At 39.6% G+C, this 27,901-nt stretch overlaps 2 protein-coding genes across 6 annotated transcripts in view; one reads left to right on the top strand and one right to left on the bottom strand.

The window, feature by feature from the left end:
• Positions 1 to 27,901, bottom strand: part of cep85l (centrosomal protein 85, like) — a 343,531-nt gene that overhangs the window by 147,478 nt on the left and 168,152 nt on the right. The window lies entirely within an intron of this gene.
• On the top strand, positions 469 to 27,901 carry pln1 (phospholamban 1). The gene is made up of 2 exons (XM_072251609.1): positions 469 to 554; positions 26,403 to 27,901. The coding sequence occupies exon 2, from the start codon at positions 26,488 to 26,490 to the stop codon at positions 26,647 to 26,649; it is 162 nt and encodes a 53-aa protein (XP_072107710.1). The 5' UTR covers positions 469 to 554; positions 26,403 to 26,487; the 3' UTR covers positions 26,650 to 27,901.

The following is a 27,901-nucleotide window of genomic DNA, read 5'->3' as shown; positions in this document are numbered from 1 at the left end:
CTTTGTATTTACTGTGAATGCCTGCAAAAAATAAATCTCTGGGAAGTATATGGTGACATACTCTATATGTACTTCGATATTAAGTTTACTTTGAACATTGAGTTTACTTTAACTTTGAAAATAGTGAGCAATCAAATCAGAGACAGAGAGCAATGGGATGCTGCCTCTCCTGTAACATTGATTACAGTTTAAAAAGTCTGTATTTAGTGATCTTTAAAAAAATAAAATAAAATAAAATTATGTTTAAGATGAAGTACCTAAAATAAAAGCAGATTATTTTGGGAGCTGGAAGAGGTTCCTTATGACAGATGTTTGACTTTTTTTTATGATTAAACACAGTTGAGAGTAGGCTTCTGAATTCAATCCAATAAAGACTCATATATCAGCCTGTAACAATACAAACCACGCCCCTTGAAGTTTGTCTTATCCCCACCCACTTGGTTTAACTGTAATAAACTTTGAGCTACTCAGATGAAAATCGTACAGCACACTGACACTCCTTGATCACAGCCATTCTGCAACTCATACCCCTAACCCACTGAGTCCCTACCAAGGTAAGAGAATACTTTTGTTCTAATTTAACAACCGTGGTTTTAAAATTAATGATTTAAAACAAACATAATGAAGCTGTTTAATTTTTTAAGTACAGTCTTTGCTTGGGAACTGGAAGGAATTAATTCAATCAAAATAATCCAATATTTGAAGCAGAGGATTAATAATTGAAAGTAATATCAAACCTAGAAAATACAATTTAGAATATTTTATATTGTAATAATTAATCATTGCAAAGAAGATTGAACAGAAACAAAAACCTCTTTTACTTTATGAATATTTAAAGGAATTTCTCCATCTTTATTACTGGGAAGAAAGAGGAGATACAATAAAACCAAAGCTAATAGAATGACACACTGATTCAATGCAGTGATATGATTAAATTGATGCCATTGAATTTTTAACTGGCTTAACATCAAGATTCTGTATTTTTAAAGATGTCCGTTGAATGAAATATCTCTAAAGTCTTTGGTCTTGGCTGAACATAAATAAGTATACCATTAAAATACAGCCAAATGTAAAAGAAAATTGGTGGGACGTTGAACGTGTAAGCTAGCAATGAGAAATGCTCAGTTTGTCTCCACTTTGAATTGCACGATTTTAAATAATATTGAGTATTTGAAAACTTTCAAAGCTAAAACTGTTGGTACAAATTTTGAGAGATTGCAGGCAGATTGAAGAATTGGACAAAAGATCCACATACTTGAATCATCTATATTCTCAGGATTATCAATATATTTACTGCACAGATTTTCTTGGCACATCTTCCAAGATCCACCCTGGGAGCAATTCATCGGTGTTCCACACGGAGAGCAGAATTCCACTCAATTTATGTCTATATTTGTGCAGTGATGTGACATTTATCCGCAATTCAGAACATGCCAAAATCCCACTCAAGTTCAGACTAAAGCTTCAATTGTTGTTACTGGTGCAATTTTACCATGAAGAATTTACTTTAAGATTTGGATTTCATGTGCTTTCAGACTTTGGCTGCTCTTTTGATTCCATGTATGTGAAATTCTACCAATGAAAGCCGAGTAATGTTCTCCACCTTTGCTACCTTTACAAAGAGTAGGCCATTATGTATTATGTAATACTGAGATATGTGTTTTCACTTTGTCCTTCACAAAAAACAGTACACCCAGAAAAAATAAGCTACTCAAAAAAGTGTTTATTCTAGAAATCCATGGCAGCAATCATATAGAATAATTGTTCTATCTAGCTTGCTCCTTTCTCTAAGTTAATGTGAATGTACTAGTAATTACAAAAGTGGAACTTCAACACTAAGTACATCAATTAGAAAATAGTCACGTGGCTTGGACAATCAAACCCTTGATTTTAAATTAAAAACAAAGTAGTAGATTTTGAACATCACTGCATCTGTTTCATCATCATCATGATGTGCTGCGTTGCATGACGTGGGTGATCATGGTCTACCTGACTATGATTGTTCTTGGCAACTTTTTCTACAGAAGTGGTTTGCCATTGCCTTCTTCTGGGCAGTGTCCTTGCAAGACAGGTGACCCCAGTTATTATCAAAACTGTTCAGAGATTGTCTGCCTGGCGTCAGTGGTCACATAACCAGGACGTGATATACACCAGCTGCTCAGACGCCCATCCACCAGCTGCTCCCATGGCTTCACATGACCCAGACTGGGGACTAAGCAGGTGCTACACTTTGCCCAAGGGTGACCTGCAGGCAAGCAGGGGGAAGGAGCGCCTTCCACCTCCTTTGGTAGAGACGTATCTCCACCCTGCCACCCAAGCATCTGTTTAACACATTCAAAATGAATACATCGAATGACATTTATAGAAACCAATATTTTACGATGCTAGGATGCCTGCCACATATCTGATCCAACATAGGGAAGGGCCTTTTTTATAACAATGTGTTAAGTTGATCACTTTAAAAAAATCTCTTCTTACTTTAATCCACTTCTTTCACAGGGCTATTTCATCAGCACCAGATTTTATATGGTATACAGCAACAGTCCCTTTACATTCTTGTTAATCATGATAGTGAAGCAAACCAGAGTTCAATATGATTGTGCCTCTCACCCTGCAGTACCAGTGGAAAGTTGAAAGAATTTCATTGTTAAGTTACTGATCTGGTGAGCTGGTGGTGGGTTAGGTAAGAGGAGGTAAAAAAAAAAATAATCAGCAGTTGCTCTGAGAACCCAAGATAAATATACTTTTATCCATAGGATTTCTAGAGAATCATATCCTTGATTCCTAAGCCTTGAGCACCCAAGGGGATTTGCTGAAGTGAGACGTGTCACCTACTATCACTAGTGGAAGTGAAGTTTGCTGTCAGTACATTCACTGTATGGTTAGGATGTCAGATGTGGATTGTAGCTATTTTCAACTCTGGGTTTCAGATTTGCCATTATGTCAGGAACTAGAAGCCCGTGACAGGCCAGCAGGCATTTTATCAAACCGTTAACCCCAAGGCCAACAGATGCACTAGATGGCACAAATTAATGAGCCATGTACTGTTAAAGCATAACAATCTTATTGTTGAAAGTGTGCAAGTCTCAAATAATTAATCAAAGACCTTTATTTCAATGTAGATTACAACAGGTTTTTAATAACAGTAATAAATAACTGCATTGGCCACTGCATTTGGTATACTTGTACACCTGCTTTTCAATGCAAATACCTAATCAGTCAATCATGTAGCAGCAACTCAAAGCATAAGTGCACACAGACATGGTCAAGAGGTTTAGTAGCTGTGCAGACCAAACATCAGAATGGTGAAAGAAACATGATCTAAGTGACTTTGGCCAGGAAGTTATTTTTAGTGCCAGATGGATTGGTTTGAGTATCATAGAAACTGCTGACCTCCTGGTAACACTCCTGTGGGCAAAAGTGCCTTGGTAATGAGGGAGGTCGGAGGAGAATGACCAGACTGGCTGAAGCACACAGGAAGGCGACAGTAACTCAAGTGAGCGTGCGCTACAACAGCGGCGTGCAGAAGAGAATCTCCGACCGCGCAACATGTTGAATCCTGAAGTGGATGGGCAACTGCAGCAGAAGACCATGAACATACGCTCAGTGGCCACATTATTAAGTGCAGGAGGTACAGTATCTAATAAATTGGCCGCTGTGTGTGAATTGTACTTCCTGGACTTTGTTAGGTGAAACAAAGGCTAGTCTCATGTGTAATTTTCAACATGAACAGTGGTTGAGAAAATAACGAACCATCAAAATGTGAGTTATATTCATTTATAAAGAAGTTGAAATACAGGAATGGGTCATGCACTGAAATCTAAACTCATTGGGATTTACACCCTGCTGTATTATGAGCCTTGCTCCCATTCACCTGCCCTTTTCTAATCCCAATTTCCTTCTTTACTCTTATTTCTAACTTGTAAATTCTTGATTAAAATTTGCTTTCATTGCAGTTAACATTTCACTGCACAAATTAACACAATACTATTTTTAAAACTACTGAAACGTGAATAATTGACTACAATTAAATTTTGTTAAATCTGCATCAAGTCACTGAAATCAAACTTACATCACAAACTTACAACAGTCATTTGGATTTATAGACTCGAAGGCATGGCAATGCTCACCTCTCTTTAAACAAAAGGAAAGCAGTTTGGGGAATTACGAGTATGCTAATGAGATTGTGCAGTCATCACTGATGTCACAACTAGGGAGATGATATCATACTGCAACTTCTGCAGGTGGTTGCTTATCTATCTTGCAGAAAGCACCTGTGTAGTTATGCTCTGTGTCAGTACCTGAAGCCTTCATAACCCGGTTGGTCACTCTCCACAGGTGCAAACACTGTTATTAATATAAAAGGTACCATTCATTATTTTCAGCTATATCCTTTAAGATCAGCACTCACCTGAACCAACTAAATCTACCTTGAATAAGAATACAATTAGGCAGTTTATCTCATGAGAAGTTGGCACACACCAGAGAACTTCCTATCTCTGGCTTTATCTCCACCTGTCTCTTGCTGACGTTTGTACGTATCCTTTGAAATCAGGCACTTTTTACCCTGTGTCTAGTGTGCGAATCTGCACAGTGGTGCGGGGGGGGGGGTGCAGGGGGAGTCGGGTGGAGTCAAAATATTTAGTACCTGATGCATTTTTAGGGAAAGAATCTGCTGAAATTCCTGGAAGAGACCTGACAAGGGGAAGGGTTTGCTTTCCCTTGGAATTCCTTCTGTCCTGGTTCCCCTGTGGTTTAGGAATTGGGAGGCCAGAATGAACCTGCCACATGGACCACGAGTGGCAGGAGTGGGGTACACTTTACTCAACTGACGTCCACACATCTATGTTTTATAGAGAGATTCAGTGTTTAATGAACCTCAAGTTTTCATGATCATTATGTAAAGATGATATATTTAACTAAGGCCAGAAATTTGAGAGTAAGGATTTAGGATCTTATAGACAACAGACAATAGGTGCAGGAGTAGGCCATTTGGCCCTTCGAGCCAGCACCGCCATTCACTGTGATCATGGCTGATCATCCACAATCAGTATCCAGTTCCTGCCTTATCCCCATAACCGTTGATTCCACTATCTTTAAGAGCTCTATCCATCTCTTTTTTGAAAGCATCCAGAGACTTGGCCTCCACAGCCTTCTGGGGCAGAGCATTCCATATATCCACCACTCTCTGGGTGAAAAAGTGTTTCCTCAACTCCGTTCTAAATGGCCTACCCCTTATTCTTAAACTGTGGCCTCTGGTTCTGGACTCACTCATCAGCGGGAACGTGCTTCCTGCCTCCAGCGTGTCCAATCCCTTAATAATCTTATATATTTCAATAAGATCCCCTCTCAGCCTTCTAAATTCCAGTGTATACAAGCCCAGTCGCTCGAACCTTTCAACATATGACAGTCCCGCCATCCCGGGAATTAACCTTGTGAAGCTACACCGCACTCACTCAATAGCAAGAATGTCCTTCCTCAAATTTGGTGACCAAAACTGCACACAGTACTCCAGGTGTGGTCTCACCAGGGCCCTGTACAGCTGCAGGAGATCTTCAAACATTATCTTTATTTGTCACAAGCACATCAAAACATTGAAACATACAGTGAAATGCATCATTTACATCAACGACTGACACAAGTGTTGCCATGCTAACATAGAATTGCCATAGCTCACTGACCCTTACTAATCCGTACCTCACTGGAATATGGTGTAAACCAGAGCATTCAGAGGAAACCCTTTCAAACTCAGGGAGAGTGTATAAATTCCTCACAGAGAGTGGCAGGAATTGGACCCCAATCACTGGTGCTGGCCATACTGCTACCATGATGTTCTGGATTGAGCCATTGGTCAAACCATTCATAGAGCCTCCAATGGCCCTTCAAATCATGGAAAATATGATAAATGCTTAAAACTCGACAAATAGTGTGTCTTTAGTTAAGATTAAATGAGTATTAAGTGAGTAGATGTAATGGAACTTTGTGAGGAGGAAAACAACGAGAGATGTGTTTATTATCATGAGCAATTCCTCACTCAAATGTGGTTTCAAACATGTACAAAAACAGAATTATCGGAGAGAAACCTGTTACAAGTTGAGTCTCAGTTTTTTTTAAATTGTTTAGTTTTTACACAAAAATCTCATTACTTTTCCTAACAGTTTAGGGACTTCGAGCTGGGCAGTTATGTGAGAAATTTCACAAGCTGAGCCTGAGCTGGATGCCTTTACACGAATGGACAATGAGGTAGTCTGAGTGCAACATGCAGCAAAGTCCAAAGGAGTTCTTACTGCAGTTATACAACTTCTGATTATGTGAAAGGGCTATAAGAATTCTTCTGGTACTCATGCATTTGTATACTTGTGAACGTTTCATAGAACAGAGCTGCAAAAGGGGCTCCTTACCATAACACACTCATGTTCAAGAACAAAAGAAAATCTCATCTTGTTATTGGTTATATATTTATTTCTTGTTCAGGAATATTGCTCATTGCTGAGTTTAGTCACTAATATACACTCTTTGGCCACCTTATTAGATGCTTCCTGTACCTGAGTGTATGTTCGTGGTCTTCTGCTGCTGTAGCCCATCCACTTCAAGGTTTGATGTGTTGGGCATTCAGAGAAATATTTCTGCAAGCCACCGTTGTAACATCTGATCATTTCCTGCAACATGATGGCATGAATATTGATTTCTACATCCTGTGAAAAAAATTCTCTCCCCTTCCCCTCTTCTATTCCCCAGTCTGGCCTCTTACCTCTTCTCACCTGGGTCCCCTCTTCCTTTCCTATACCCAAAGGTCCACTCTCCTTTCCTAACAGATTCCTTTCTCACCAGCCACTTTACCTTTCCCTCTCACCTATCACCTTCTAGCTAACCTCCTTCCTCTCCTCCCAACTTTTTATACTGGCATCTTCCCTTTCCTTTCCAGTCCTCAAGAAGGGTCTCAGCCTGAAACATTAAATTTTTATTCATTTCCATAGATACTGCCTGACCTGCTGAGTTCCTCCAGCATTTTGCGTGTTGCTCTGGATTCCCAGAATCTGCAGAATTTCTTGTGTTTATAGTTATTAGAGTTACGATTGCCTCTCTGTCAGCTTGAACCAGTCTGGCCATTCTCCTCTGACCTCTCTCATTAACAAAGCATTTTCACCCAAAGAACTGCCACTTAATGGATTTTTTTTTTTTTGTTTTTGTATAATCCTGTGTTAACTCTGGAGTCTGTTGTTTACAAGAATCTCAGGAGATCAGCGGTTTCTAAGATACTCAAACCACCCCATCTGGCACCAAAAATCATCCCACAGTCAACATCACGTATGCAACAAAACTGCTTTGAAAGACACTTCAAAAGCTTGAAGGTGGACAGGTTTATATTTTTAAACAGTTTTTTTTATTGTTAATAGTCAGACTTGCTAAGATGGTTTTATTAATGCTAGGAATACAAAATTGCAAATGATCAAAATCTGAAATAACACCACAAAACATTATGAATAATTAGCAAGTCCTACAGTATCTGTAGAAAGAGAAATGGTGTTGATATTTTGGTCAAAGACCCTCTAATATATCTTCCACAATCTAGGCACTGTTTTTTGTATATTGCGGTTAGCACAACACTTCACAGCATCCGCTGGAAAATTGGGGTTTGATTCCCACCACTGCCTGTAAGAAGTTTGTACATTCTCCCTGTGACCACGTGGGTTTCCTCTGGGTTCCCTGGTTTCCTCCCACATTCTAAAGATATTCAGCTAGGATTAGTGACATGCTACTTTGGCGCCGGACGTGTGGCAACGCATGCAGGCTGCCCAGTACAATCCTTGCTGATTTAATTTGATGCAGACAATGCATTTCACTGTACTGTATGTTTTGATATACAGCTGACATATAAAGCCAATCTTTAGATAATTTTTGTATGAATTGAGATGTCAACAACATTTTGATTGCTTACATCTTCAAGTTAAATACAAATAGAAAGCTACTTTGAAGATCTCTTGGTCAGTGAGAATACCCAAATAGATAAACATCTGGATTAAATAAGAAGCAGGCATCTCAGATCGAGACCTCACACATCATTTAAACAATGGGCAGCATTGACAATTTGGCATTAAACCACAAGTGAAATCAGACAGATTAGGAATATAAAAATAAACTTGCTGCAATGTCTTTCAATTTCCATCTCAAGCATCACACAGTAAGCCATAAATATAATTTACATATAATTTTTTTGAAGTACTAGTACCAACCTTGCAAGAGGCAAGGTTATTAGCATTGTCAAAATACTTTATTGTACGTGGCCAATGCTCAATGTTCAACAAGATATGAGGCAGGTGTTGTCCAAATTTGGTCAGAACACAGGGCTTCCCAAGTAAACCCATTTTGGTTTTAAATGTAAGACTATAAAATACCACTGCAAAAAAGCCCTGTTAAAATGCTTATAAAGTGTAATATGTAAGGGCTATTACTGGCACAGATGAAAAGTCTTAACAATAAAAGCACTGATGGCTCACACAATGTCAGTTTTTAATCAATTCCCATTAAAGTAAATCTTTGACCTGAAAAATTCAGATGAACAAGATCCTTTGAAACTGGAAGTGGAATATTAGAGAGAAGTATGGATTTTATTGTGTTATATTAAATGTATGAAGCCAAACAAAGAATCTAATTAAGTAAGGCACTAGGGTAATTATCCTGTAACATCAGCCCTTTGGAAAATAACCATTATGATATTTTATCACTGGTACCTTCTATTCAATGAAGTGTAGTTCCTGTAAATTTAATTTAACATAATAACGGTTTAAGAAATAAAGTTACCAATACCTTCAAATAAAATAACATTTCCCAAAGTTCAGGAATGGTTTCTCACAAATCCAGCAAAGTGACCAGCACTGGTTACAGACTAGCTCACTGTGTTTATGCCAATTTCACACCAGGAAAACAGGTAGAAGGCAAAGAAATTCCTGCTTTGTCACATCTTGGTGTTATTACAGTACAAAGCAGTGGAAGCAGCAAAAAGCTCAGCTTACAAAACTAGGTTTTAATACATGGTTTTTGCTACCACAATGGAAAATAATCATTGTTACTTTACACTGGTCTATTTTTATCTGATTGAATAAATTGATCAGTGTTTTGATTCAAATTGAAAACTCTATTTTACCATACTCAGTAGTGTTAGCTCAACAATGATAACCTTAGCTAATTCCTAAATAATAATAAGGAAGGAGAGTATCAATTTGCAGAAGATCCTGACTAATTTCGTTGATAGGTCACATTCTACAATGATACCTTAGGAAGTAAACAAGTGCCACAAAGATCGTGTGACAGTCATTAGCTGAGTAGTATCTGCATTCCTGCCATAGTGGAACATTGATGTAGATCATAAGACTCTAAATGTAGCCAGCTGTTAACATTTGCAATTCTGCATTCACTTCAACTGTTTTTCCCCTCAGACCCCATGGCAGTGATAACACACAATATAATAAGCAAACGGAATTCTTTCAGTCCAGTCATGTCTGAAAAAGGAACATTCTTCACACACTGAAAAAAAATCCCCCATCTATCCCACTCCCCCCCCCACCGCAGATGATACAAGACTTTGTGATCAAGAGGCTATTTAGTATCTTCCAGTTAAAAGGTAATGTAATCTCATGGAATAAATTGATAGGAAAGGACTATAACCTGGAAAGCATAGACTATATGACACAGAACTAGAATTAGGCCATTTGGCCCATCAAATCTGCTCTGCTATTCCATCATGGCTGACTTACTATCCCTCTTAATCCCATTCTCTTGCTTTCTCCCCATAACCTTTGACACCTTGATTAATCAAGAAGCTATCAACCTCCAACTTAAACACTCAATGATTTTTTTTCTGCACAGCCTTGTGGCAATGGATTTTACAGATTCACCACCCTCTGACTAAAGAAATTTTTCCTCATCTCTGTTCTAAGTGGACGTCCCTCATTTCTGAGGCTTTGCCCTCCTGTCCAAGACTCCCCCACCATAGGAAACGTCCTGTCCGCATCCACTCTATCCAGACCTTTCAATATTTGATAGGTTTCAATGAGAGCTCCCCTCATTCTTCTTAACTTCAGCAAGTATGTGCCCATAAAGCCATCAAATGCTCCTCATAAGTAACCTTTTCATTCCTGGATCATTCTCATGAACCTCCTCTGGACCCCATTAAAGCATTTAGAATTCCCGGCTGTAGAATTTGAAGGCAAGACAAACTTTGAAGGAAAGTCAGCTTGCTGCATTAATCTATGAATAAAATATGTGCCTGTTTGGTCTTGACAGATCTTCTAAAAGTTCAGCACCACCTGTGATTCAATGCTTCAGACTGGAATGAAACTAATATCCTATTTTTATTGAGTCCTATCTTTATGTAGTTCAAATTTGGGATTTGTAATCATATCCAGCCTCTGCCATGACCTCCAGCCACCTCCAAGTTCTGCTTCCTTTGAACTGAAGACTGCAGCTCTTCTCAATGTTCAAAGTACACTTATTACCAAAGCACGTGTAGAGTATACAACCCTGAGATTCATCTTCCCCACGGGCAGCCATGAAACAAAGAAACACCATGGAACGCACTTAAAGAAAAACATCAAACACCAAACACGCAAAGGAAAGAACAACTCGTGCAAATACCAAAAAGCAATAGCAGAGTCCCTGAAACAGCCACTGAGTCAGGTCAGTTTAGCACTGAACAGGACCTCTCTTCAAAATTCAAACTGAGATATTGATTTCATAACCTTAGAAAGGAGAACTTACAAGGTGGAGGATACTATGTGGTGGGGACAAGTGAACAGAAAACAACAAAAAAAACCTGCAAATGTCAGAAATCCAAAAGAAAACAGAGCAAACTTGAAATTCTCATCAGGTCAGGCACAGTTTGTGGACAGAGAAACAGAGATAACATTTCAGGCCAATGACCTTTTAAATCAGAACATCATAAGTAAGGTTATGTTGGAAAAGAAGGACAATTGGACCTGCAAAGGCAAGAGTCCTGCCGAAGGGTCTCGGCCCAAAACATCACCCGCCACATTGTACTTCTTCCTCCCCTCCCCCTTCCTTTCCAGTCCCGAGAAAGGCTCTCAGTCCGAAACGTCGACTGTTTACTCTTTTTCCAGATGCTGCCTGGCCTGCTGAGTTTCTCCAGCAGTTTGCGTGTGTTGCTCAGATTTCCAGTGTCTGCAGATATTCTCTTGTTTGAGAATGGGAATGAATCATATTAGAGCATATTATTTGTCACCTGTAGATCGAAACAAGCAGCGAAATGTGTTGTTTGCGTCAGATCAGCGAGGATTGGGGGGGGGGGCAGCCATGCTTCCATGCCTATAGAGCATGCCCACAACTCACTGACCTTAACCATCCCTCTTTGGAAAGTGGGAGGAAATCCAAACAGTCACAGGGAGAATGTACAAACTGCTCAAAGTTCAAAGTAAATTTTATTATCAAAGTATATATATGTCACCATATACAACCCTGAGTTTCATTTTCCTGTAGGCATACTCAGCAAATCTATAGACTAGTAACTATAACAGAATCAATTAAGGATCAGCCAGAAGAGTGCAGAACAAACTATGCAAGTGGAAATATAAATAAATAGCAGTAAATAACAAGACCACGAAATAGCAAAATGAGGAGTCCTCAAAGTGAGATCATTGCTTGTGGGTCATAATGGATGGGCAAGTGTGTGTAGTTAACCTCTTGCTCAAGAGCATGATGGTTGTGGGGTAGTAACCATCTGGTGGTGTGAGTCCTAAGACTCCTACAGACAGAGGCGGGGATCGAATCCTGATCTTACAGCTGTGTTGAGCTTTGTTTGTTTATTTGGATTTCTTTTTTTGTAATTCATTCCCGGGATTCAGGCATCAGTAACTCAGCCAGCACTTAAAATTTGTCACTAATCAATGGTATTGCCTGGAGTGATACAGCAGGGAAACACATTCTTTGGCTCAACTGGTGCACGGTGACTAACATGCTCATCTAAACTGGTCCCATTTGCCAACATTTGGCCCATAACCTCCCAAACACTTCCAATCCATGTAGCTATTTAACTATCCTTTAAAAGTTGTTACTTTACCTGCCTCTGGCAACCACTTCCTCTGGCAGCTCATTCCACATAGGTGTCTCTCTTTGTGCAACACAGTTGCCCTACAAGTTCTTATTTTCCCCTTCTTACCTTAAGTGTATATCCCTCTAGTCCTTAATACCCAACTCTGAGGAAAGGATGAGTGCTTTCACCCTATTTATGTTTAAGAGCTTCTTCCCTGAGGCTGTGACACTGCTGAACCTCTTATCACAGAGCTAAGCAGTATTGCATCTGTATTGTACTGTTTCAGTACTTTTATATTTGTGTACTGTAGCACTTCTTTTATTTGCAGTTATTTTGTAAATAATATTTTTTGCATTTCTGGTCAGATGCTAAATGCATTTCATTGGCTTTGTATCTGTACTCGGCACAATGACAATAAAGTTGAATCTAATCTAATCTAATCTAATACACCTTTATAAGATCACTTCTCGATCTTCTATGTCTTAAAGAATAAAATCCTAGCCTATCCAATCTCTCCTTTTAACTCAAAAGATTAAAAATATTCAAGATTCAAAGTACATTTATTATCAAAGTGTGCATGCAATATGCAGCCCTAAGGTTTGACTTCCCGCAGACAGCCAGAAACACAGTCCTGAGAGCATTCTTGTAGATCTCTTTTGCGCTCTTTCTAGTTTTGTAACATTTTCTATGACAGGGCAGCGAAAACTGAACACAATACCCCAAAAGTGTGGTGTCACCAGTGTCCTGCAGACCTGCACCATGACTTCCAACCTAGCTCACTCAAATCTCCCTCATAAATCACGATATCCAATCATGATCCCTCTCTAAGGCTTCCACACCATTCCTGTAATGTGGCTTCTTAAATCATAACAGGTTTGGTGAAGGTTTATATTCCAATCTTGAAGAAGGATCCTCATAATTAATCATATAACATACATAAGAGGTCAATGATTGTAACGTTTGTCTGTTTTCATTGGAACAGAGGAGACTGAAGGTTGACTTGACTGAACTATGAGGGGCATTGATAGAATAACAGTGAGAAACTTTTCCCTGTGGCAGAAAACATCTATAACCAGAGAACTGAGGATTGACATAAGGGGTAAGGGGTTTAGAGGAAAGAAAAGGATTTTTTTTTCCAATTAGAGTGTAATTGGGTATTTGAAATGCAAAGTCAAAAAGTTTCATAGTATTTACTTAGTATTGCAATTGAAACAAAGATATTCAGCGGTTTTTTTTCTATAGATGCTACATGGCCTGCTGAATTCCTCCAGTATTTTGTGTGTATTGCTTGGATTTCCAGTATCTGCAGATTTTCCCCTGTTTGTTACAGGTTGATAGGGTGGTTAAGAAGGCGTATGGTGCTTTGGCCTTCATTAGTTGGGTGATTGAGTTCAAGAGCTGTGATGCAGTGTTGCATCTCCATAAAACCCTAGTTAGACCACACAGCCAGGGTTCATTGCTCATTACAGGAAGAATGTGGAAGCTTTAGAGATGGTGCAGAGGAGATTTACCAGGATGCTGCCTGGATTAGAGAGAATGTTTTATGAGGATAGGCTTAGCAAGTTAAGGCTTTTCTTTTTGGAGTGAAGAATGATTGGAGCAGATTATATTCCATCTGGGTAGCCTGAAACCTGATGGCATGAACATTGACTTCCCTAACTTCCATTAATGCCCCTCCTCCTGTTCTTATCCCATCCCTTATTTATTTATTTCCCCCTTTTTCACCCTCTCCTCTCTCTCTCTCTCTCTCTCTCTCTCTCTCTGTCCCTCTCACAATAACTCCTTGCCTGCTCTCCACCTTCCTCTGGCGCTACCCTCCCCCTTTCTTTCTCCCTAGGCCTCCCATCCCATGATCCTCTCCCTTCTCCAGCCTTGTATCCCTTTTGCCAATCACCTGTCCAACTCTTGGCTCCATCCCTCCCCCTCCTGTCTTCTCCTATCATTTTGGATCTCCCCCGCCCCCTCCCACTTTCAAATCTCTTACTATCTCTTCTTTCAGTTAGTCCTGACGAAGGGTCTTAGCCTGCAACGTTGACTATGCTTCTTCCTATGGATGCTGTCTGGCCTGCTGCATTCCACCAGCATTTTGTGTGTGTTTGCATGAAATGCCCTGCCAGGAATGGTGGTGGAGGCAGAAACATGAGAGATATTTAAGAAACTCTTAGATAGGCGCATGGATGAGAGAAAAATGGAGGGCTATGTAAGAGGAAAGGGTTAGATTGACCTTAGAGTAGGTTGAAAGTCAGCACAAAATCACGGGCTGTACAGCACGTACTCTGCTATATTGTTCTATTTTCTATTTTATTCAAAATCCTTTTCTGAGTTGAAATTGTTGAATGTTCATCAGTTAATCACATTTTAAAAAGTGCTTTTAAAAAGATGTTTTGGTTGTCATTAGGTTGTTGTCACTAGTTGTCAAATATTTTACAGGTCAGTCAAGCAACTGAAAATATATAACTAAGATATGGCAACCATAGAATTCTTATCTCTCCCTAGTATCAAAATAAAAAGTATAATTTTTCTAAGAACAAACTTAAAGTCTTAACTAGCAATACAAGTGAACTGCAAATAAAAGTCCTAACGAAGGGTCTCGGCCTGAAATGTCGACTGCACCTCTTCCTACAGATGCTGCTTGGCCTGCTGCGTTCACCAGCAACTTTGATGTGTGTTGCCTCATTCTTCTATATGGCTTTTCTTTCATATTATTATCTTAAAACTAATTCTAAGTTCCTCTTTGGCTTTTCAAATTGTATATATAGTTTTGAAATATATTCTGTGATGTCCCACAAATCTGTTCTAATTCCCAATCCTCAGATGTGAAAATGCTTGCAGCTCTTTCAGTTCAACCACAGATGATTAAAACATACTTTGTGCTATGAATATATTGCATAAACAAATGGGGCCCCCAAATGATAACAGCAACAGAGAAAATCTCTAGGGTTAGGTCAAGACCTCTATATTACAGACTTCCTCAGTATGAATCACAGAAAACGGGGATGTATTAAACTTTTTGGCTACATTGTTCCATTTCTGCCTACGGTCTCTGTGAAGTCCAGCTGTGCAAACTAGTCCAGCTTGGGTTACCCAGCATCAGCTCCGTCCCAGGTTTAATCTTCACCTGGATCCCAGAGCCCATTGATTTCAATAGTGATTGTGCACAAGGGTTTAAGAAGCAAGCAGGACAATGTTATTTTATTTTTATTTCTTTTGATTTATTTAAATGATTTTATTTATCAAGGATCAATTTTTATCACCATATGCATTTACGTGCATTGGGAATTTGCCGTGGTGTCTTGGTCAGGGTGGGACATGCAAGAAAAATCAAGAATAAACTCCTCTCGGGCTTCTAGCCAGGTACTTGTGTCTATAATAACTGACATTTCGATGACAAACTTTGCCATCTTCATCCAGGATGACGCCTGGGCATGTCTAGTCCAGTGGTGTTTATACCTGTCATCCATCCTTCCTGCTTAGTTAGTCCTCATCCAATCAGGTTTCCACTGTCCCACCATGTTTACAATGGAATTCCAGTTCCTAATTCGAGTGAGACCTTCGTCTTTGTTAAAATTCTCTTCCTCCAGGTTTATTTCAGTATCAGCCAGACAGGATGCATGGTGGAAACCCACATCAAGGAGCACAGGAGGTGTATCCATTTAGGTTACCCGGAGAAATCAGCGGTAGTAGAACATTGAATTTGATGGCACAAAACTACTGTGCCTGACCAATGGCTTTGGGAACTACTTGGTGGAGGAAGCCATTGAAATAAAACCAGAGGATAAGAATTTTAAGAAAGGTGAAGGTGTCCCTTTAAGCAAGAACTGGGATTTGATCGTAAACAAAGTGCGATAGTGGAAATCTGATTGGATGAGGAATAACCAATCAGAAGGGACGGACTACAGGGGTATAAACACTACCAGAACAGGCATGCCCAGGCACCATCCCTGATGAACATGGCAAAGTTTGTCAAAGAAACATCAGTAAAAATCGATACCTGGCTGGAAACTCAAGACAAACTCATATATGCCGGGAAAGCATTGGAGCCCTTTTCAAAAAAAAAACAGCAACATTCAACAATTATAAAGAATAAAGAATTATATAAAAATAAAGTCAGAAGCAGATATGGAATAAAATATGCGTAAATAGATAAATACCAGCATGTACTTACAATGTAAACATAGTAAATCTATGTATGTGTTTTGTCTGATTAAGATCAGAGTGCAGAGACAGAGGGTGGAAGGTCTCATGCTATCCATTCGAAGTAGGCTGCCGTGGGTTTATTGCGTTCACTCTCCAGAAGTGGCTGCATGACCTTGGCTTCACTAGAAGAGAGATCAAGTCAACCAGCAGGGTTGTAGCTGAGGCAGCAGAGAAAGGATCAGCATGGGTGTGGACCAAGCATGTCCAGAGGGGCAGATAGTCAGACAGTGTATACATATCTTGCAAACCCTTCAGTAGTTGCATAGACACCTGAAGAGCAGACTATCTGTTGGATGGAAGTGACTGATCGAGGCAGATGCCAAGTTTTTAAGCTCACCAGTGGGAGGTGGTGCTTTAGCACTGCTGGCCCACCACCTCGAGGGAGTCTTGATCATAAGCGGGCCGAAACTCCTGTAGACAGGTGGCAGATCAACTGATGATCCCACTGGTGATAGCACAGGACAGTTAACATCTTAGTCCAAGTGTACTTTTAACTCTTAGTTAACTTTGCTTTTGAGATTAAATTATTAATCTTTTAAATTACTCTCTTCAGTTGTAATAGTTTGATGTATTGGGATGAAATTATAGACATAGTGACAGCTTTCAATGATGAAGAATCCCTTTGGGGAGGGTATAGTTCAGGAAGGTGGGGGATGAAGCATCAAGTTCAAGTTTAATTATCATTCAATTGTACATGAATGTAGCCAAATGAAACAGCATTCCTCCAGGGCCAAGGTGTAAAACACATTACCCATGGTTATGATAGCAGAAAACATACAGTCGCACAAAATATGCCGCCCAATTCCCTGAATGGCAGGGTCTGTAGAATGATGGTGCCAGGGATATTGTCCTGGTCCAGCTTGTTCTTACACCGAGCAAACACCAAAGGAGGGGCCAGTCCCTAACCCAGAATGGACAGAGGCCTCTGCTCTCTTCCACACTTCCTTGGCATCTCCCCTCCTGGGTGGCTGCAACAGAAGACCCTGCAATCCAAGTCCCTTGTCCTGGCACAACCGCGACAACACAGCTTCCCCGCCATCAGTCTCACCAATGAACTAGTGAGCCAGACCCGTATTATTTCACATTACCAATGTTCAACAATGTTCAATCACAAGAAAATCGTCCAGGACAATCATTTGCACCTCTTCTTGGACTGCACATTGCTTCAGCACAACAATGATACCCAAAAGGTCCAGGTGACAACTATGGTACAAAATAAGTCCGGCTCCATCACCATTGAGCAATCCCTCTATCTCCCACCCTCCTCAAAACCAGCTCTGCTGGTGTCAAAGGACATCAGAGAGGCATTTCAGGAGTGGGGCCTCTGGGTCCAATTTCTGGGTTCCTGAGAATGGAGGGATGCTCAGATCAGGACTCAATATTGTTTTGTTTTGTAGCTTCAAAACATTCAACTAATTTGAAGGAAAACAAGAGAGCCAAGAAAGAGAGTCTTAGTTTGTTCTTTTCTCTAAGCAAGACATGCATGTATTGCTTGGTAGCAGGATGACCAAATCAATTCACGTATTTACCCATATAACGTATTTTATTATTGAAACGAACAAGAATACTTAATCAAAGAAGATTACTCAAATATTACTGATATTTTAAATATACAAGTATCCATCAAGATAAGCAATGGCTTTGTTGGACCAGTGGGCATCAACCCAACATGTTTCAAACCTCAGAAATTACTTAGTCCTTAACACACAAGCCGTATGATAAATCTTCCCTGGTAGATCAATTTCATTCTTAAGTAGTCTAAATAAAATGACCCAGATTCAATAATTGGGATTATTTCTACACCTATTAAATGATTTTATGATCCTATTAAAAAAGTTATAAATCTCCCTATGATAGTCAAGCAGGTAGAGTTTATATCTTATTAACAGAGATTACAAGTTCTCCATTTCCATCTTTATAAAGTACAATATAATTGCATTTTATTGAATTTGTAGTTTTCAGTAATATTGTGCCAATACAAATGTGGATCTGCACTGAGTTAATGGAGTAAGAATGTAAAAACTGGAGCAACTCAGTCACTAAAATCCCATGAGAATAATTAGCTACTCAATAAAATCATACTGGACTTCCCTTCACTTGGTATACCCACGTGTCAAAACCAGAAAGGCTCAAATGGAGGGAAATTTTTATCTCCAACTTGCTGGTTTCAATATTCACATGCATCGACACCAATTTATCTGTGGACTCAGTCACTGTCAGCGGATTATCACTCATTCAATCAATAATAAAATTTGAGTTGGTGAAAAAAAATTATTAAATATATTGTATGAGGCAAGGTCTTATTTCATGCAGCTGAACCACAGGTAAGTAATAGTGTTATCAATATTCTACGCTTTACAAATGTTATTCAGAATTAATTGCTTAACTGACTCCTCATTTTAATGATCCAAAATACAGATTTAGCTTGAGATATGCTAAAATAAATACATTTAGAAAGTCTGAACAGTATTTATTGGCTTACTTGAAAAATATTTGGCATATCCCTTCTAATGTCATACCTAATTATAGCTTCTATCATATAACAGAAAAATGACAGATAACGTCTGTCTGCTGCTAATCAACCTACAAATATATGTCACAAAGTGAATCCAATGTCATACCAATATGCCCTTCCTATTTGTCTTTCCCAGCCATTGCCTAAACTTACAGTTTTGTTTCAGAAAATCAAAGGAGGTTGTTTTCATGCCCAAGCTATATTCAGCATTCAGACAATAGAAACTCAAAAGCTGTGACTTTGTCTGACCTTGAGATGGCTTGTCAAAGATGGAAGGCTTTATGCAGAGATGAAACATATATTAATTAAATATGAATCACAGGGAATGGATTTCTCAAAGAATAAAAACCTGCCCTTTGATATAAAGCAGACAAAAACTGGCCCCTGAGCAGTTTTGAGGTTCATGTTCTTGACAATCTCATCCCTTTTAGTCTTCTGACTTGATCATTTGTAACACTGAGGTTGCAGTTGACAAAAGTACATCTGTTGTCCCGTTGTCTTGACTTATCAGATACCATTATTATGTGAGAATGATCTTCTCACGAGTCATACAAAAAATAAATCATTTCAGTGATTTTGCAGAAATACGTATTACACTGGAAAAGGAGAAAGCAAGATCACACATAATAAAATGTTTATATGCACCACATATATTCTGGAATGAACTATCAGACTGCTATTAACACAATTAACTTTAACACCAGAAATGCATATGCTCCATCTATGAGTTTTTCATGTTAGATTAGATTTAATATCTTTGCATTTTAAATACAGTCCTGAAGCTTTGACAGTGCAAGGTAATTTTAAATGAACTGGCTTTCAACTTTTGACTTTCGACTAACACAGTTATTACACATCAACCATCAGGCTCTTGAACCAAAGGAGATAATTTCACTCTACTTGCCCCATCTTTGAAATATTCCCACAACCTATGGACTCACTTTCAAGGACTCTTCATCTCATGTTCTTGATCTGTATTGTTTGTTTGTTTGTTTATTTATTTATTTGCACAGTTTGTTGTCTTTTGCAAATTGGTTGAATGACCAAGTTGGTGAGGTACTTCATTAATTCTATTATGAATCTATTGAGAATGCACACAAGAAAATGAATCTAAGGGTTGTATATGGTGATATATATGTACTTTGATAACACATTTACTTTGATCTTTTTTCTTACTGGAGAATTTGTAATCATCTGTTACCCTTCAGAACTATTTCTGATATAGCCTGACAAAGCTCAGAAGATCTCACCTTGAATTTGTATGATTATCATTGAGGTCTATGATTAAACAAAACTTACAAATCAATAGAAGCCGTTTCACTGAATTTCAGATTACAGCAAAAAAAAACACATATTGCTGAAGGAACTCATCAGATTACAGATTCCAGCAAGTTTGTGCCTCTAAATTCAATAAAGATCTTTGTAACAACTGTAGGCAAAGTGAACATAGTTCTTTCCCCATGGACCATAAAATTTCTCCATTATATGTTGTGGAAAATTTAGGATGCAAAGAAAGAAAGCAAAATCCCATTAGCCGTGTCAAAATTACAATACAGTCTTTAGAAGTGAAGTGATAAGTATTCTTTTTTTAAAATTTCAAGCATATGTTTTGGTGTGAATTTTAATTTGATTAATTTTTGGTGGTGTAGAGTAAACAGAAGAGATTCTGTAGATGCTGGAAATCCAGAGTAGCACACATAACAGTCGACATTTTGGACCGAGACCCTTCAGTCTTGATGGAGGGTCTCAGTTCAAAACGTCAACTGTTCATACCTTTTAGATGCTGCCTGACCTGCTGGATTCCCTAGCATTTTGTAGGGCTGTGGTAATTTAGCTCCTATACCCCATTTAAGACCATAAGACATAGGAGCAGAATTAGGCCTTTTGGCCAGTCCAGTCTGCTCTGCCATTTCATCATGGCCGATCCATTTTTCCTCTTAGCCTAAGACCAATATCCTACTCAGTACAGCTGAATAATTTGAGGAGTATGGGAGAAAAGTGCATAGTCTGGAAACAAAGAACCAAAATAGGAGAGGGGAAAGAGATTTCTTTCTTGAGCTTCCCTGCAGTGATGATGCAACCAAGAAAGGAGCATGTATCATTGGAAATACTCAACTCCCATTATCTCCAAGGCAAGGGACCCTTTCACTACTGACTCTCTGACTACACTGTGTCTCTTTTATCATGCCTTTAAGAGTTATGTTTCTGCAGAACATGTGAACATTATACTGTAATGAAAACAAATTTTCAGATTGATTTCTTGCCAGTCCCTCACACAAAGCCGAAAGTAAATGAAACAGTTCAGGAGGCATTTGATGTTGTCTTTCACCAACATTCCATAATTTAACAAACTGATTTTTAAGCAAGTGAAATCATGAGAAGTAATTACTAATCTTGAATTAGAATTAGTTTATTATTTTCACATGTACAAAGATACAGTGAAAAGCTTGCCTAGCATTCTGTTCATACAGATTAGATCATTACACAGTGCATTGAGGTAGAACAAGGTAAAACAATAATAATGCAGTGATTATAATAGAAAGTATGAGTGGATTTGCAAGTAGCAGCTTACAATAAGTCACCACATTCTGGCGGCTTCCAGCTAGAAACAATTAGAAAAGAGAAGTTAAATTTGTTGGCTACAGAACTTAAAATATGTGATTTCATTTCTGTGTTTTCATTTCTCCTTGGGACTTGGAACATGGACGATTGAGGGGAGATTTCATAGAGGTATACATAATTATGGGGGGTATAGATAGGGAAAATGCAAGCAGTCTTTTCTCACTGAGGTTAGCTGGGACTACAACTAGAGGTCATGGGTTAAGGGCGAAAGGAGAAAAGTTTAAGGGGAACATGAGGGGAAACCTCTTCACTCTGAGGGTCGCGTGAGTGTGGAATCAGCTGCCAGTACATCTAAATGAAGTTTGGACAGGTACATGGATGGTAGGGATATGGAGAGCTATGGTTCTGGTACAAGTTGATGGGAGTAGGCAGTTTAAATGGTTTGGCATGGATTAGATGGGCCAAATGGCCTGTTTCTGTGCTGCAACTTTCTATGATTCTCTGACTTTGTGTTCACAAAGTAAACATTATCAAATCAAGCAATGAATGTAGCTGAAAGTTAGTTCAGGGAAATTTGATTTGATCCACTTCTTCATAAAAATAAGAAATTTGAGGAAATATAAGCTATTAATAATAAGCATGTATGAAGGAAACAAGTTGTTAATAATACCTGGTTTAGGGCTAGACAGTTAACTTACATGTCCAGTTTACTGAGGTGGTGAACTGGGATTCTGGGTTACTACTTTGAAGCTTATTTTAGCAGTGGGCATGTGCGTCCTTCACTTCTGTGCAGAGAAACATTTCTCCTGATCTGCAAATAACCCTGTTGTAAATCTCCATCTGCAATCTGATCTGAGTTCAATTGACTGCAGTCCGAGCCTTGCCTCGGGAGCTGTCACTTTTCCACTTCATCTTCATTCAACATTGCTGGTCCAGAGCTGCAAGGTTCAACTGGCATTACAGATGCCAAAATGGGTCCAAAATAGTGACAGATGCATGCAAACATAACATGCCTCGTGTCATATTGGGAAGGGCACAATAACTTGTATCGGGCTTGCATGCCAGTACTATGAGGTTTAAGCAAAGTGTAAAGGTCATCCTCATATCTGCAAACACTTTATCACAAACCGGCTAATTTTAGAATCAGAATCAGTATATTATATCTGACATAGGTCGTAAAATTTGCTGTTTTGCAGCTGCAGTACAATGCCATACATAGAAATTACTACTATAAGTTACAATAAGAAATGTATAAAAAATAAGTTAGTGCAAAAAAAGAGCAAAATAATGCTCATGAGCAGTTCAGAACTCTGATGGCAGAAGGGAAGAGGCTGTTTCTAAAACATTGAGTCTTCAGGCTCCTATACCTCCTCCCTGATGATGTAATGAGAAAAGAGCATGTCCTGGATGGTACCTACTTACTTACTGCCTGCTACGCCACCAGCGCTTACGGTAGTAATGAAAGTCTTCCATCTTCATTGCTATTTCCATAACAATTTTTTTTGACCACTCAAGTTTGTTAGCCCTAGGATGAATCCCTGAACCTGGAGGACCAGTTCAGTGGACCACTCTTAATCTGACCTCTACCCTTTGACCTGTTGGTCATGGGTGACCCTACCAGGAGCCAAAGCACAAGGCTCTGATTCCAGCCAACATAGCTCTCCAGGTCACTGAGGCATGCAAGCCAAATCCCACGACAAGGTTGTAGTCCTCTTGGAGGGTCCTAGATGGTGAGTGCCCCGAATTATGATGTCATCTTCCTGGGGCACTGCCTTTTGAAGATATCCTTGATGGTGGGGAGGATAGTTGTCATGGTGGAGCTGGCTAAGTTTACAACCCTCTCCATTAAACACAATCACAGGAGTCAAGGCTTAGACACCTACTGCCCCCATTCTGTACTATGCAAAGTGATTATTGATCACATGCAGGTTTATTGCTGATTGATGGACAGAGTGTTAGTTACCCTGGTCACAGACTCATGGAGTCAGATTCACAATGAGATACAGCAGGGACACAGGCCCTTCAGATGACCAGATTCAACTTTGGCAGCATCTGCTGTGCCCTCAATGCTTGGGTCCTTTTCAAGGACTTTTCTTCTCACCAACTGGCTCTTGATCCCAGTGTGAAACCCACACACAGGAGCAGACCATGCATGTAATGTGGCCACCCATCATATCATCAGTTAAGGATCACTCTGAAACAACAGCCCGTCTCTTAGCAGTGCGTTTGTCCTCAGCCTCCTCCTCTTCCAGGGTGAGGCTTAATGGAAATGAAGGGAACAGCACCTCATATTTTACCTGGGTAGTCTACAACCAGATACAGGTATATTGAATCTGCAACTTAACCAGATACATATACATCGAATCCTCCAACTTTGAACATAGAACTGTACAAGGCAGTATAGGCCCTTCAGATCACGATGTTGTGCTGACCAGTTAACCTACTCCAAGCTCAATCTAACCCTTGTCTCCCACATAACCCTCCATTTTCCCTTCAATCATTTGCCCATCTTAAATGCCCCTAACGTATCTGCCTCTATTGCCACCCCAGGCAGCACATTCCACGCATCCACCACTATCCGTGTAAAAGTTCTGCCTCGGACTTTTCTCCAAATAACTTAAATCTGCGCCCACTCAAACTAACCATTTTCGCCCTGGGAAAAAGGCTTCCGGTAATCTTCTCTACCCACCACCTGAACCCTCTTCCCACTTTGCTCTCCTTACATCCACCCCAGGCCCCCTATCACTATTTCTTTCCACTCCTCCACCCACACACTGGTTCCTTTCCCCTCCTACTGTTTCCCTCTGCCCACCACATTTCCTTTCCACCAGTGAGAGATATTCCCGCTAGATTTGAATCCTCTCATATCAGGTTCTGTCATTACCTCCATCTATCACCTCCTGGTCTCCATCACTATGTCCACTCTTCGTTCTTCATCTGCCTATCACCCCTCCTCAGTTCTGTCCACCTGACACCTGCCAGCTTTCCCTCCTCCCCTTCCTTTCACCTTTTTATACTGGATGCCTCCCCTCTATTCTTTACGCTCTTAACCCAAAATATCAGCTGCCCATTCCAGCCCCACAGATGTGCCTGACCTGCTGAGCTCCTCCAGCACTCGCCTCTGTTGGTCCTGTTGCCGGCTCCACTCAGGAGCCGGCTCGAATAACTGCAGATGGGTTTGTCAGTCCGACCCAGTCTGCTGCAGACTGCTCAACTTGCCATCAGGCAGGCTTAGCTCTTACCAAAAGCTGTCAAGTCGGGAGGCAGTCAAGGAGGAGGTAAAACAAAAAGAGACAAGTTAAAAGTAGGCAAGTAATAACCAATCAGACTGACTTTTTAACAATAACAAGTCCAATATTCCCCTTTCACCAGTGTTCCTGTTTCACCATCTCCTAAATTTGAGTATCATTCATTATCCATTTCATTGCAATGATTCTATAAAAAGCAAACTGAAGATTAAAGCATTTAAATATACAAGCAGAACTTAAACATGGAAACACCAGCTAATTCACTTGATTAATTTGCTTTATGCCAACATTCTTCAAGTCTTTAGCTGCCGTGCCATTCCTAAGCTGTGTTTCCCTGATGGCTGCAGAATGGCTAGAGGAAGACTGATCAACAGTGGCTGGTGAGAGAGTATGTACAATTGTCTTCCTGGCAAAGTTCAGATCAATACCATTCACCTCCGTGGAATTGCTGCCACTTTCCCAAGCTCACATCCTGTCATTCCCAGTGATCTGTTGAGCAGATGGCTGGAGGTGCATCGAAGCCTTGAAGCCACTTGCCCAAGGCTATCCAGGTCATGATAACAGCAGGCAGAGCTTGGACAGCAACACTGGGTGGCTTCTCCCTTTCGAAGGATGTCACCGCTAGTTGCTTGCATAATGTGCCTCACCTTTAGGAGATTCAGGTTGGATTTAATCAGAACAAGCAAACTACAACTGAATATGTAATCATTCACTGTGGAGACGCACTGGCAAAATAGAGCGATTAATGCTGGCTGGTTACTGAAGTGACGATAAGGAAACACCACCAATTTCCTGTACTACCCCTAATTTGTCAAATAGGTGCCAGTTATTCAGGAGTTCTGAGAAACACAAGAGGTTCTACAGATGTTGGAAATCTAGAGCAACACACATAGAATGCTGGAAGAACTCAGCAGGTCAGGCATCATCTACGGAAGAGAATAAGTAGTCGACCTTTTGAGCTGAGAGGCTTCAGGCAGGTATATGGAGTTAAGTGGGATCCAGGATCAGCCATGTTGGAATGGCAGAGCAGACTCAGTGGGCTAAATGGCGTAATTCTGCTCCTATGTCTTATGGTCTTAGGACTGGAAAGCAAGAGGGAAGAAGCCAGAATCAAAGGAGTTCTGATGCCCATCTTATATGAGAAAATGTTATGTATGTGATTATATGACAGCACAAAACTATTGACTTTTGAATATAAGGAGGTGAAGATTCACACTTGGCTTCTGGTTTTAAATGAATTATATTAATTTTATAGGATATTATATCCTGCTCTGTCACTTCACTCTGAATTAGATTTTGCAAGCAGAGTTACCTGATGTCATACTTTTAGTGAGGCCAGGAATGAATTTCTGTCCAGTTCACCAAATGGAGAGCACACTATCTATAACAAGACACCGTGTGTCATACTAAATTACCTGCTAATAGTCTAGGATATAATAGTAATATCCCAGAAGATATTCTGAACATCAAAGTCGTATTTGACATTCTTCAGGAAAAAGTCCTGGAAAACTGGGACCTCTTGAGCACTAAGAGGTCAATTGCAAGTGCCTTTCCTGTGAATACTGCTCTTATAAAAGTACCTAAATAACATAGCAACAGTTATTGTACAAGGACTCTCCAGAGAGGGTTGTTATTCACCAAGTGGCACAAGCTATTCACTTTAAACTATCATTTTGTTCACAAAATGTAAATTTTGCTGTCTGCTTAAATGAATGATAATTTTTCTATGCATTACTGTGTTCTTCTCCAGAAGTACTAATATCAATCTTTGATGTACTTGAGCACTTTGATTTCCTTTCTCACTTTTGCACCTTTCCTCTGCCTGCCTTGTTAGATCTCCTTGAATAAAAGCAGCTTCTGCACTTTCTACCACCTCCTCGCTTCTCTGCCAGCCTCGCATAACGTGTGCCTGAATCGCCATGGATAAGGTTCAGCAGATAACTCGCTCTGCCCTACGAAGAGCCTCTGCCATTGAAGTGAATCCGCAAGCCCGCCAAAAGCTACAGGGACTCCTTATCAACTTTACTCTGATTATTAGTTGTCTCTTTTTTATGTACTTCGTAAAGCTGCTGATATGCTAACACTGGGGCATGGACTCTTGACTTGCAGACTGCTGCAGCTGTTCTAAACTGTGACATGATATTGTGTATATCCTGATTTTTTTTTTGTTAAGAATACTTATGAAATGATACATGAACACAAATATGGTTGAACAAATATTCTCAGTTTTGTTTCAACATAATTACTTCAAATGTTAAATCTTCTCAAAGTTGAAAAGAATTCCAGCTTAGGTTCGTAAAACATACGATGAATGAACGAATGTTACAGTTTTGTCCTTTTAGGCAGTCTTGGCTTGCAGAATCATATGCACTTTACTAAAAAAAAGCTACAATCTACAAGTAGAAGTTAACATCTTGAAGAAACTTTTCCCCTTTAGCCTAAATAAAAGACCATCGGAATATATGCTCCAGGTGATGGGTTTAGATTAGATTGTTACAGAAATTTCACTTGGATGCAAGATGTACGTCTGGAAAATAGTTTGAAGTAAAGCTAAAGAGCATGACTGCCCAGTGGTTGTCTGAATCGTTTAAGAATCTTAGTCTCACAAGATTCAGATAATCACTAAACATTGCATGCAATATGTTTGTAAAGTGGTTTAATGTTTCTATTAATGTTATAAAGACATGTTAACTCCTGTCACTGGATTGTTTGCAATCATTTAGTTAGTATGCTTATTTCTTTGCACTTCAGAAACCATTTTATTTGATAAGGACTTGCTTTTATAGAGTGCTTTTCATGGTCCCATATCGGCCTAGTGCAGGTCAAAAGGAGCAGGCAGTTTAAATGGTTTGGTATGGACTGGAGGGACTATACTTTTCAATGACTCTATAACCTTCTCAGAGTTCTCTGAATTGCTTAATATCCAATTAAATACCTTATGGTGAACAGAGCTGGCTGCTGTTTACATATTTTCATTTTGTTGGGCAATTGTTTGCTGAAGTGTAAACACATGAATATTTAGAGTTACTGTAATATGGGTTCAAGTGAAAGAGCTCTTTCGAACATTTGATTTTATCCATTGGTATCTACATAATACAGCAGTGAGCTGTTTCTTAATTGGAGCCCAGAATCCTGTTCTCCGCAATCCATTCTGATAACATTTTAAAGTTATGAATTGCTCAAGAAATATTTGTTAGCCTCTTTCTTTAAGTCTTCATCCAGAGTAGAAGAGTAAGGAGCTTAGTAATTTTCCTTGTTGCATGCACTGGAAACGTTATAATGTTAAAAAAAAAGCTTGCAATAAAATTCCAAACAAGCACTTACTCATCTTAA

The sequence above is a fragment of the Mobula birostris genome, chromosome 2, assembly GCF_030028105.1.
Source record: "Mobula birostris isolate sMobBir1 chromosome 2, sMobBir1.hap1, whole genome shotgun sequence".
Taxonomy (NCBI): Eukaryota; Metazoa; Chordata; class Chondrichthyes; order Myliobatiformes; family Myliobatidae; genus Mobula; species Mobula birostris.
Note: the sequence above shows the minus strand (reverse complement) of the source record. Positions and strands in the feature narration are given on the sequence as shown.